We start from the raw sequence: 12,808 nt of genomic DNA on the forward strand, positions 1-12,808 counted from the left end.
GCACGATATAATCGGGAGCATAATAGGAATCGGCCATAAAAATGCTATATCGGTATCGGAAAGGTCTCAAAATAATCCTGATTATTTTAATAGTTTTTCACCAGCATAACAAATGTAAGAATTCATCAGAGAGTCCAATATAAATCAAAGGTTTCTAGTACCTCTAGTCTAGATAAAAGTCAAATGTGATGTAAAAATAAACTTTACATTTTTGTACATTTCATTTGTGTACTCACCTCATTCAGTTGTGAAAACAGACACTTGGAAAAGAGTACAGGCTATTTATTGATTGATTGAATACTTTATTAACTGGCTTTAATTGGGCCAAGCCTCTAGGGCCTAGGCTTGTTTCCATTGTGGTCCTCTGTATCGGAATATCGGAATCGCGGTCAGAATCGGTATCGGCCGATATGACCCTGCAAATAATCGGAGATCGGATATCGGTCATAATTTCATAATCGTGCAGCCCTACTTTTTTGTGTTGTCCTTTTTAGGCCATGTGTTTTACTGTGCGGTTTAATACATAGATATACAGACTAATAAATAAGGATGCACAATTCATCTGTAGCATAATCGGCATAGGCCATAACGGTCATAAAAGTGCCATATCGGAACGGCCTAAATATATTTAATCGATCGAGGGTAGCTACTGGGACGTAAGTCGGGACTTGATCACCCCGGCTGGGTCACCCGAGTGAGGGGTATGATGTTGGAAGACCCGAAACCCTGATGACCTTGGGATAGTATCACTGAGGATACGTCCCAGTTGCATCCTAGCGATGTTTTTTAGTTCTTAGTTTCTATTTATAGTGACTCATAGACTACACTAGTATGTGACAACCGGGAATAGTCTGGTGACCACCCGATAGATGGTTGGCAGCCGGAATGTAGACAGCACCCGGATAAGCAGTTTGGGTTAGCGCCCCAGCCTGTGTTCGCCGTGATTCACTGTCTGTCCTTCCTGCCTCCCCCCCCCCCAGCTGATTCACTGTCTGTCCTACCTGCCTCTCCCCAGATTATCTCTGTCCTTTCTGCCTCCCCCCAAGCTAGGACTATTAAAAGAGGACAGGAAGCGAAGACCGTACGGTGGACTCCATGTTGCTCCCTGGAAGGAAAGAAACATGCGCAATTGAGACCAATTAAGGAAGCTGAACGTGGAAGTGTTGGCTGCATATAGCCCATTGTTGCGCATGTTTCTGTCCTTCCAGGGAGCAACATGGAGTCCACTGTACGGTCTTCGCTTCCTAACCTCTTTTAATTAACCTTGCCTCCCCCCCAGCTAGTTCACTGTCTCTTCAGCTCCGCCTCGGTGTCCCGCCTCCATGGGTGCATGTTCGGTCACCCTCTCTTCCGCTTCCCCTGGGGATTCCAAGTCAGGGCCTCATGCAAAACAGTACAGTGGTACGAATATTATACAAATGGTGCTAAACGGATGAATTGGAAAGGACCCCAATGGAAACATTTGTAAAAAGTTTTTTTTTAAAGTAACACCTGTTTCCTACTCGTTTATACGATGTTTTAGTATTGTGTATATTTGTCTGTCATTGATGTTTTTCGATGAATTGAGTACTGTATGAGGATCACCAATGGAAACAAGCGAATGTGCTTTCTTGGATTCATCCTTGTATTGAACTGTACATTCCTGTGCTTCCCCCCCCCCTTAATAAAGTTCAATCAATTCACACAAATGGCACAAAGGGTCAATTCACATTGACCACCTATTATATAGCGCCACCAGGAGGCCGTGGTGACTGCCTGCTGGTGACTGCGAGACCTGCATGTGCCCCGAGGGGACACTTTTTCTAGTTTCCATTGTGTCCCTGTCTGTGTATTCAATTCATACAGATGAAGGTAGGTGGCGGTACCGGGTACCGGTTCCCGCATTTACGCGCGACGAAGAAGAGCACGACTTCCGGTCTCAGCAGCTACGTCACTAAACCAAACAAAACAAAACACAGCGCTCGCGCTGCTCTCGTCTCATAACTTCCAAGATGGCGGACCTCCTGGGCTCGATCCTGAACTCCATGGAGAAACCTCCGACCGTGGGCGACGCACAGAGCCGCCGAAAGGCGAAAGGTAGTGAGACTTTCACGCCGCGTAGCACCGCCACGGATCCCCGCACGTCGATCCACGACTCCCGTGGTGTTTAGTACAACGGCAAAACATGTCCATGTTGTTTATTGTTTAAAAGGGCAAAGCGAGGAGGGTTCATTTCCCCCTCCTCTTGTGTGTTTCTCTATTCTCATTGGCCTGCCGTCCTGTCAATCAAGGCAACGGCGTGTATGGGCCTTTAAAAGAGAACAGATTTACAAGCTATCAACGCGTCGCAAATGACGCGTTGATGGCTTGTAGATCTGTTCTTTTCAGTTTTTTGGGCGGACGAGCGACACCGTCGTACCAGGGAGTTGTAACTAGTGAGCAGTGTTGCCATGTCTGCTGTGCCATGCAAAGTTACTTTAGTTGCGGATTTTTGGGCTTGTTTCTAAAGTGTAGTTGCTTATTGTTTCTAAAGTGTAGTTGCTTATAGTTTATAAAGTAGTTGCTTATTTTTTTTATAAAGTGTAATTGGTTGGTTATTGTTTATAAAGTGTAGTTGCTTTTGTTTTTCATTTTTCCTAAATGTTGTTAAAACAAGTGGTTCTCACACATTTAATTTCAAAAAACAATCAAGGACCCCCAATTGTCATCCGCACACCCCCCCCCCCCCCCCCCCACATCTGAAAATACAAGATTTATTTTGTTAATGTTTCAGAACTATTCAAAATGACCATTTCCCCCCAAAATAATTTCAAGCCCTCCTTTTGGGCTCCTGGTTTGGTTGCTTATTTCTCTCGCAGAATCTGGCAACACTGTAAGTGATGCTTTTAAAGTAACAGTGCAACTTGAGTAGTAAGCACTGCCAGAGAATGTTACTATTTATTATTGTTATGGAGAGGAAACTATTTATTTGAAATACTGCTCTCTTCAGCTTTGTTAATAATAATAATAATAAACCTATCTGATGGCAAACAGGAGGATCTTGTCTCCTATTCATCCAGCTAGGCTCCCTCTGTTATCATAACAAATAGTTTTCTTTCTGAAGCATCTTAAATGCTCTTGTCCTGTATGTGTCTAATAATCCCTTTCAGCCACGTATGTGTGTCTGATTGATGTTACGTTCTTAAGTTTAATGTTGCCACTAAATGTTAATGGAACTTGAAAGTTCAGTTGCAATTGCAAACACTTTATTTGATCACTTTGGTTAATGCATTCTGCCCTTCTCCAACAGTCCGGCAGTAACTGCCTGGTGATTAGTCTATAGCTCTATACTATATTAAGTGTTGCTCGTCAACTGAGAGATGCATTATTTTTGCCAGCTTTTACAGTGAAATTCTGTTGCAAGAAGGCATTTTCACTTTCCATTTGTTAGGTCATCTGTTGGAAATATAGGATAACACATCAGAGGAGTTTACAATTGCAATCCTATATATACCACTTTGAATGCTAGCTGCTTGTACATGGATGGACGCTGTAACTGTAAGACGGCTTTTATACGAGTAGATTCAGGGGATTGGAGTGACTTTATTTGAATGGATTCTCTGTTAACTTGTTACCATGAGTTTCCCCTCCAAGAACCCCTTGAATCTGAAATGCCCTCATTGCAGGACTTTGAATGTCATGACATTTCACTAAACGTTTTGTTCTTGTTCCGTTAAACTTTTTGCTTAACAGAACAACAGTTTAACAGTTTTGTCCTCCTATAGCGCAAACCAGGACACTAAACCTTGTTTGTAACGGAAATGCTACTCATTCAAGGAGAAGTAAAAACAGACAGACAGCATGACAACAATGTTTATTTAGGTAGCATTTTATTTATTGTTTTTATGTATTTATTACGGGTACGTTGACGTTCTTTGTTCAACTGGCATCTTATAGTTTCAAGTACAGTTTATTTTCGATAGTATATTGTTTAGAGACTTTAGACTGATTATAGGTTCATTGTTTGCCTATGATCCTAGCACTACAATGCTCTCTCTGTCTCTGCATTTGATGGGTGTGCTTGCCTTGCATATGGTCAGTCGCTCTGGATAAACTAAATGCTTATTAATACATTAAAATAAAAAGTGCTTATTGTGTTCTTTCAGAGCAAGCGGCAAAGTTCAAGAAGATGCAGGAAGATGAAAAGAGAAAGAAAGCAGAGTTCAGGAAAAAGGTGAGATGTTGGATAATCAATATGATTTTAAACCAACTGGCATTCTTGTCTTCTATAATAGTATGTCAATAACTGAATTTGTCCCTTATGAGTTTAAGCAAATGTAGAGACGGCCTCACTCCGATACCTGTTGTCTCACTAAATGCCCTCTCTGGTGTGTGCAAAACGTATTGGCTTGTACTAGGGTTGAGATCTGGAACCGCATCCAACACAGAGGAGCTGGAATCGGGTCCATTGCATTTGAAATGGTTTTTTTTGTCACACTGTCACAGCGGGTATGTGGACCTCACGTCTGCAGTCTGCTATACAATAACAATACCAGAGGTTCTCAAACATTTTATTTTCACCATAACTGTCAGAGTTACAGACCTGTAAGGGTATATTTGAAGTTGTGGGTCACTTTGAGAAACACTATAATATATAGTATGCAAATTGCAAATGTATGATGTAATTTATGTTCATGAAAAATTATAATCGATGGCAAAATTATATGTAATTCATATATGTTCTTAAAATATATAGAAATCGCGAAAAGGAACCGCTAAGAAATCGGACTCGTCAATGACCCGGGACCGTTACTGAAAATCCTGCAGGATCCCAAATGTATTGCCTTGTTCACATGCAAAGTCTTTAACACAAAGACCCTGTTTCTCTCCCCCTCAGATGGAGAAAGACATTTCACAATTCATCCAAGACAGTGGTCAGCAGAAGAAGAAATATAAGCCCATGGGAAAGATTGAAAGGAGTATATTGTAAGTACTGGAATTATTTGGGAAAGACAAAATGTCAGCGATTTCTTTGTATATTTTACGTTATTTGTGATTACGAAGCCTAAAAGGCAGACTGAAATACAAATTGTGATGTTCAATGCAAAAACCACAAATAAATTGTTAATCGCAATTATTTGTGTGACAATTAAATTTGTAATCGTGACAGACCTAATCATGTTGTGCTTGTAGTTTAGAACCGCCTTGTGGCGACGTATATAAATGGTCAACGTGTGACCTTGCTTCTTAATGTTCCTCACAAAGGCACCGATGTACTGTATATAAATGGTCAACGTGTGACCTTGCTTCTTAATGTTCCTCACAAAGGCACCGATGTACTGTATATAAATGGTCAACGTATGACCTTGCTTCTTAATGTTCCTCACAAAGGCACCGATGTACTGTATATAAATGGTCAACGTATGACCTTGCTTCTTAATGTTCCTCACAAAGGCACGACGTGGCCGAAGTGGCTGGTCTGACGTCGTTTGCGTTCGGGGAGGACGAGGAGAGCCGATACGTGATGCTGTTCAAGAAGGTGAGACTGACCGCCTCGTTTACACTCACTGTTAACACCTGGAATGAATGCGCCGGAATGTATGTAAAAAAAGAATGGCGCTACAGGTGCTACCTCATTGACTGCCAGAATGTTTCCCCCCCCCCAGTTTATGTACGTTCGCTGCCAGTTCGCTGCCAGTCCATTCAGTGAGGTCAGACAGTCATTAAAGGAGAATTCCATACTAAAAGGCTTTCTTACCTTTCTTTGTAGTGGTTACGTCCCCATCAAAGAGGTCCAGGTGTTATTTTGTGCAAAAGCTCCTTATTGGCTGTATCCCCTACCATAAGCCCTAAATGAATTGCATTGAATTGAATGGGGCTATGGGCTAATTCGCTTATTTCCATCGCTCAAAATTATAATTTCTTTGTATATATCCTCTCTTCATAATGTAAATAATATCCCAAGCGGCACACTTTACTACTTCTTTCGATGGAAATAAGCGAACTAGCATAACACCCCATAGCCCCATTCAATTCCCATTCAATGCAATGCAATTCATTGAGGGCTTATGGTAGGGGAAATAGCCAATAACGAGTTTTTGCACAAAAAAAACACCTGGACCTCTTTGGTGGGGACGTAACAACTACAAAGAAAGGGAAGAAAGATAAGAAAGCATTCTAGCATGGAATTCTCCTTTAAACCGACAACCGACCTGTTGTTCCCACATGTCGGACTAATGCTCCGTCTGAATTACGTTTGGATCCCTGCCTTATTCAACTTCTTGACCACCAGAAGTTAGCGAACGGCTAAGCAATCCTCCTCCCGTGGGAGAATCGTGGACCCCCCGAAGCATGCATTTTGTAACGGCGATCAGCGGCGCTTTTCTTATGAGCTGTGAATCCAAAAACATTTAGATCAAAAAGGCAATCTGGGAAAATGTTCAGAGATAAAAGTGTTGAAAAAAAAAAAGGTTAGAGCTTTTTTTCTAAATGTTTTTTTGTAGCTTTCGTCTTTATTTCATATTTTTTATGGACAGCAATGCAATGATAAATACATGCAGACCAGTCACTCTTGCAGACTGGTCTGCACGTCACATGTATAATGGCATCGCTATCGGCTCCAGTGTTATTATATTTAACTTCCCCCTGCCCAGGCATCATTCCTTCTGAACCACAATTATTTGAATGCCACAGAGAGCCTGTAACTGTGCCTGGAAGCCGTCATCTTGTTGTCATTTCCATTCACGAAAATATATTTAAATGTAAAAAAATATTTCTAAACATGAAGGCGAAACGGAAGTGGGCCTCTTCCTAAAACATGCGAGTTTCGTCTAGAGACTAGTTTGTGTGTGTGTGTGTGTGTGTGTGTGTGTGTGTGTGTGTGTGTGTGTGTGTGTGTGTGTGTGTGTGTGTGTGTGTGTGTGTGTGTGTGTGTGTGTGTGTGTGTGTGTGTGTGTGTGTGTGTGTGTGTGTGTGTGTGTGTACCATAGCGTGTAACGGCGCTCTTGTGTTCGTTTCTCTCTGCTCGGCAGGAGTTTGCTCCGTCAGATGATGAGCTTGAATCCTATCGTAAAGGAGAGGACTGGAACCCCCAGGTGGCGGAGCAGATGAAAAGACTGAAGGTAAGAACATTCACCCTGGGGGCACGGTGGCGCAGTCGGTAGCGCTAGTGTCAAATCACAGCTGGAAGGTCCTGGGTTCGATTCCCCGCTGAGGCCGCCGAGACCATCTCAAAGCTCCCCCATTCATTGTCCATGTTTCAGCACCTTGCAGAAGGATACTTCAGTTCCCACACAGGCTTTGAACAGGTTGAGACGAGATGTAGTGTAGGATTTAGAATATTGCTGTGTCTTTATTGTGTCTGGGTTTTAACCAGCCTTATTTTATTTTATACCCTATGCATACATTTTGAAAATCTACAAGCTCACACAGCTTGTATTGTATATTGTAAAAATGTATTATCGTCACAGTAGATACAGAGGTATTTTCTCAAAATAATTGAGAAATGGAGGGGTCTGCTCAACAAAGTATTTTGTATAGGGTTTAAGTATGGTATGCAAAAGAGAAAAACATGGTCTTCCCTAAACATTCTCTCTCTCTCTCTCTCTCTCTCTCTCTTCCCCCCCTCCCCTCCAGGAACAGGCTGCGTTAGAAGAGGCTGCAGACAGCAAATCGGTGAAGACGGAAGCCTGTCCCAACTCCAACTACAGAGACAAGTACGTTCACCTGATCGGCACCTCGTCTGCCAAGGAAGCGGCGCACACGCTGGAGGCCAACACCTCATACGGCATGGGTGAGTTCTCTTTGTCCCTGCCTCCATTCGTGCAGGCAACGCTGCCAGTAACATGTAACAATGTGGTGATGATATGTGGAAACAAGCACTTTATGCCGGCACTTTATATCCTAGCACTTTTTCTGAATGTAGCCTTTCTTATTTTTTTATCCCTGATTCTATACCTGCACTAGATGCGCCCAGACCTCTGTTTTTATGCTATGGTGTCTCATGTCTGTTGTTGTCCTGTATTGTTTGTATGTTTTAAACCACTGCTCTTGCTGTAAACCTAATTGCCCTTCTGGGACATTAATAAAGACCTTGAACCTTGGGATCACATTTAAATATCCGAACAGATTTTGAAATCCGGCATGCACACACTACAATATGTTACAACTAGTAAGGGCCCATTTAGAGAATTGGCAAATGTAGTTGCCCTGATGCAGCCTGTTGGCTGGGCGGGACCCTAGGAATCCTCTTTGGGAAATCGGAGGCCCCACAACATGTGATTCAAATTTGGGTTTTATTTATTAATGGAGATCTTGGAAGTATTAGATTGAGTCATTGCCCCGGACGGCTGGCGCAGCCGTCTGGGCACCTAGGGGCTCCATTTTCGTCACAGCAGCCGCTAAACCCCTTATCCCTAAACTTCTTTGCCTTTTTGATCTCTCTCTCTCTCCCCATTTCCTGTCGGCCTACTGTTCACGATCAATAAAGGCAGAAAAAGCCCCCAAAAATGGATCTTACAGGCAGTGTTGTTCCAGTATAAGTAATTTTACACCTGGTTGTATGCTGAAAATAGCCGATCTACAAGCTCACAAGCTCACACGTGTTGTGAGTGTGTTGATTATTTTCAGCAAGTGTAAAACCGGTCATTATGACGAATATGATGGCATCAAGGCCCTCCGAAATACTTTTTACTCTACTAAATCAACTGTGGATTTAGTCGACTAAAATGTTATGATATTTAGTCGACTGAAACTAGACTAAACACTAAAACATTCCAGGTGACTAAAATGGGACTAAAAGTAAATGAACTATTCAAGAGACTAATGACTAAAACTAAAATCCAAATTTGCTGCCAAAAACAACACTGCTTACAGGATCATCTGGGCCAATAATCGCTTCTAATCTGTCCCGTAGGGGGATTGTCAGGAGGGGCGCTTTTCCGCCTCCCCCAAATCTCCCCCATTCTCCTGTAGAGTAAAGGCTCATTCATAGTCTGGATTTTCGGTGGTGAGGTGACCACCGCTCCGGTGGTGAGGTGACCACCGCTCCGGTGGTGAGGTGACCACCGCTCCGGTGGTGAGGTGACCACCGGAGCTGAAATAACGTTGAGCGGTGGTGAGTAAAAACAGAGAGAAGGGCTGGAGCGGTGGCGGTGGTTTGCTCTTCACCGCGGCTCGTGACGTCATGTTGTAGTTCGGTGGTCACCTAACCACCGAAGATCCAGACTATGAATAACGCTTAAGCCCAAGCTTCATTCACTTTACTGCGTCATTCATGACCCATAATAATAATAATAATAATAATCCTGTCTTCACTCTAACCTGTTCCCTATCCCCAGTGCCCGTGGCCAATAAGAGAGACAAGCGCTCCATAGAGGAAGCCTTGAACGCCATCAGGGAGAAGAAGCGGCAGAAACGCGATGACGACGCGGTAGCGAGCGCCACGGCCGCGAGTGCCACGTCCGGCTGCTCCTGAGTCGTCCTCCTGTCCTGTCGTCCTCCTCCTGTCCTCCTCTCGTCATCCCCGTCTCCGTTGCTGTGTCTGTTGTGCGATGCGTACGTTGTGTGACCGAGGCGTGCACAAAGGACAGTTTTACTCCACAGCGAGATCCTCTAGGTAACATTAAGTCCATTTAAAAGTTTTATCGTTTTAATTTATATGGCTGGTGTTGAATCTTGTTATACGTATTTTAGTATATGCCCTCCAGTGCCCACACAGACGGACCTAGACTGTATTTTATTTTGTTTTTATTCTCCCTTTTTACGTATTTTAATCCAGGGGTTGGAATTTGATATTTTAAGATCTTATATAATATTTCTTTTGTTTTTTGTTCTCCTCGGGGGTGATTGATTTGCAAGGCTATGACAGAAACGGTATCGGTGTGCGCCCCATTTAACGACCAATAAATCGTGTCCAGATGGAAGTACATTTTTCCATCTTAATCCCCCTTTAGAAGGTTTTTATATTAAACGGAGGCATGACGGAGCCTCCGCCCTGAACTAACCGGTGGTGCTCCTAAAAGAAAAAAAAACATTGAATCATGCGGATATTTATGACCAACCAAAGTGACGGTTTGAGCCCCTTATCTCCTCTCGCTGGCCGCTCAAAGCGTCACTTTGGTCGGTAACGTGATACACGTCCATGCGAGCGGGATGACCCAGCGGTTCAGACTTCTAATCCTCACGTTATTATTTTTTTTCTTCCCCTTTCCGTGTCCAGCATCTGGTGTTTTTTTTATTGTTTTTGATGCGCGTACCTTTGAAAACCTTTTACAGCCCCCGGGCCTAACAAATAATAATCCCCCCGCGCTCCACCCCTCTCTCTCTCCATCTCCCGCAAAATAACAAGAAAACATTTAAAAGATACGAGATGCTAATCAAATGGAGCCAAATAGTGTGCTCGACATTACAGCTCTTGACTTTAGTCTGCTTGCCAGCAACACTCTTTCGGCTAAAAACGGCCATAGCCGTCATCACAAATGTGATGAGGTCGGCACATTTGGGCAAAAATAAATAAATGGATGGATTCACAATAGGTACGCTATGTAGGGTTCATGGGTGCTTTAGCTGAAACAACAAAGTACAGAAAGTCAGAGGCTGTTTGAGTGTTTGATTTGGAGTTAAAACATCATGACTAATAATGAACCTGTTGTTCATTTTAGCTCCTCCATTAAATCCATGACCATATATTCTGACAAGAGGAGGAAAACATGATTTAAAATATATCTTTTACGTCTCTCGTAGGTGAACTCTGTCCACGAATGAAGTAGAATTGCACACCGTCTCGTGTTTTACACGTCAACCGAACTGAATGCCGCGTTTTTGACATTTCTATATAAATGTAAAACCTTTTCGAGGTTCAATTACTTGAAGGTTAAAGACATTATTTTTTAATGCATTTCTCTTCCAGAGCACATTAATAGACAGAAGGCCATCGATGATCACATCCTTTTCATACAGCATAAAGTCCATGCTGGTCTAATTAACTATCGCTCTTTGTTTTTTTTTTGCCCTCCTGCCAATATCATTCCCTCATCCTACCAAAGCATCATTAATGCCTGGATCCAGTCACGAGTGTATTAAAACCTTTCAAAGTATATCACAAATGTCAAACATTAGTTCGGTCGGGGTTTGACTTGATTAAACCAAAATGTTAAGGGACGGAATTAGATTTTTTTTTAATAACGAGCAGAGGAGGGAACAGGATGTTTTGAAGAGCTTAATACTAATAATAATAATCGTGCCCCCAAAATGTTACTAAGTGTAGTTTTAGACTTTTAAAATGGAGCTTTAGCGGCACCTAGTGGCTGGCTTTGTTTACGCACCATTATGTGTGCAATGCAACTATACAACGCTCTGAGACAACTTTGCCAGCAGAGGTGGAAGAAGTACTAAACTGAAGTAAAAGTAGAAATACCACAAGGTAAATGTGTGTACTTTCCACCACCACGGCTTGCAACGTAGCCACCTCAACCATCATAAACCACCATGTTGGATGAGGCTTTATTGTTTTGATAATTTATGATATAAGGATTTTTGTCTATTCATAAATGTGTTGTTGTTATTCTAAGCCGATGCTGTATTACTTTAAATCCACGTTAAAGGTAGGCTAAGTCGGTCTCTAGGTCGTCCTCAGTGGTTTCCAAACATTTTAGCTCAAGACCCTCCCAAAAAAAAAGAAGGAATTAGACCTTTGTTTGCCCGGGATCCAAACTAGTGAAGTGCCGCGTAGTGAGCTTGTAGATTGGCTGTTTTCACTGCAAAAACGACTTCGTTTTTGTTTTCTAATTTATGGAATTTCTTAGATTTTTTTTTGAATTTTTCATGAAATGATTAAAAAAAACAAATAATTAAAAACAAAATTTGGAAAACAAAATATAAAGGGACACATGGGTTCCGACCCACTGTTTGGGAGCCACTGGGGCTAAGTGTTATTTTTTTTTGTATATTTCTTTGTTTGTTTGTTAAAATACGTGTTAAATAGCTCTATCTGGAACAAAGCTGATAATTGGACACTCTCCCGATTGGCTGAAATTAGCTAAATGGCTAAATTGTAAATTGGCAACCCACCTGGAAATACAGAGGTGGAGAGAGACGGCGAACACACACTATAGCAATGATTACTGTGACAATATAGAGCTTTGAATGTTTTGACCCAAAAAAAAGAATACCACTTACCCTCTTATACCTACCTACCTTTAACTGGGCTGTCTTTGAACATAGGAACCGTTGCATGTTACATACCGGTAGTGTCACACTGGTTGATGGAATGTGGAACTTTTATTTTTTATGTCTGGTTTGTTTTTAGTTTGAGGTTTTGTCCCATCTAAATATTTGCAGTATTTTGACATTGTGTCTCTCTCTTTTTGTGTGTCTTTTCTTATACACATGGGTGCACTGGTTTTAACCCCCATGTGCACATGTAGCCTACAAATAAAACGTGTCAACTATATATATATATATGAGTGTCTGTTAAACCCTCCATCTTTCATTGATTCGTTCAATACTTTATTAATCGGAAATGTGAACGGCACGTACGTGGTTACAGTGAAAAGGAAAATGTACTGGGGACTTGTTTAAATTGTGGTCCCTCCTGTGTATTCAATTCATCAACATGGCCATACACAATGTACTCATTAATGCATGTCATCAGCAAATACAAAACATGTGTACGGAGGAGAGATGGGGGAAATGTACCTCCCCTTGTGTTCTCCTGGTGTTTATTTTCAGGACATTTTTAGAAAGATACCTGTGATGGACAGGTCATATTTAATGCAGTGGTTCTCAACCTGTGGATCTCCACAGGGTTATGAGGGCGTCCCCAGATGATGGTGAGTGAAGTGACAATTTA

The 12,808-nt window shown here is 42.1% G+C and overlaps 1 protein-coding gene across 1 annotated transcript; it reads left to right on the top strand.

The window, feature by feature from the left end:
• Positions 1–1,991: 1,991 nt before the first annotated feature.
• Positions 1,992–12,413, top strand: LOC308327326 (sperm-associated antigen 7 homolog; the record flags this gene model as incomplete). Its single annotated transcript, XM_080780662.1, has 7 exons — positions 1,992–2,076; positions 4,125–4,192; positions 4,856–4,944; positions 5,413–5,497; positions 6,990–7,079; positions 7,594–7,750; positions 9,297–12,413. 7 exons carry the CDS (start codon positions 1,992–1,994, stop codon positions 9,431–9,433), a joined length of 711 nt encoding a protein of 236 aa, XP_080636788.1. The 3' UTR covers positions 9,434–12,413.
• Between the last annotated feature and the right edge of the window lie 395 nt (positions 12,414–12,808).

This window comes from Protomyctophum bolini, assembly GCF_963924005.1.
Source record: "Protomyctophum bolini genome assembly, chromosome: 13".
In the NCBI taxonomy this organism is placed as follows: Eukaryota; Metazoa; Chordata; class Actinopteri; order Myctophiformes; family Myctophidae; genus Protomyctophum; species Protomyctophum bolini.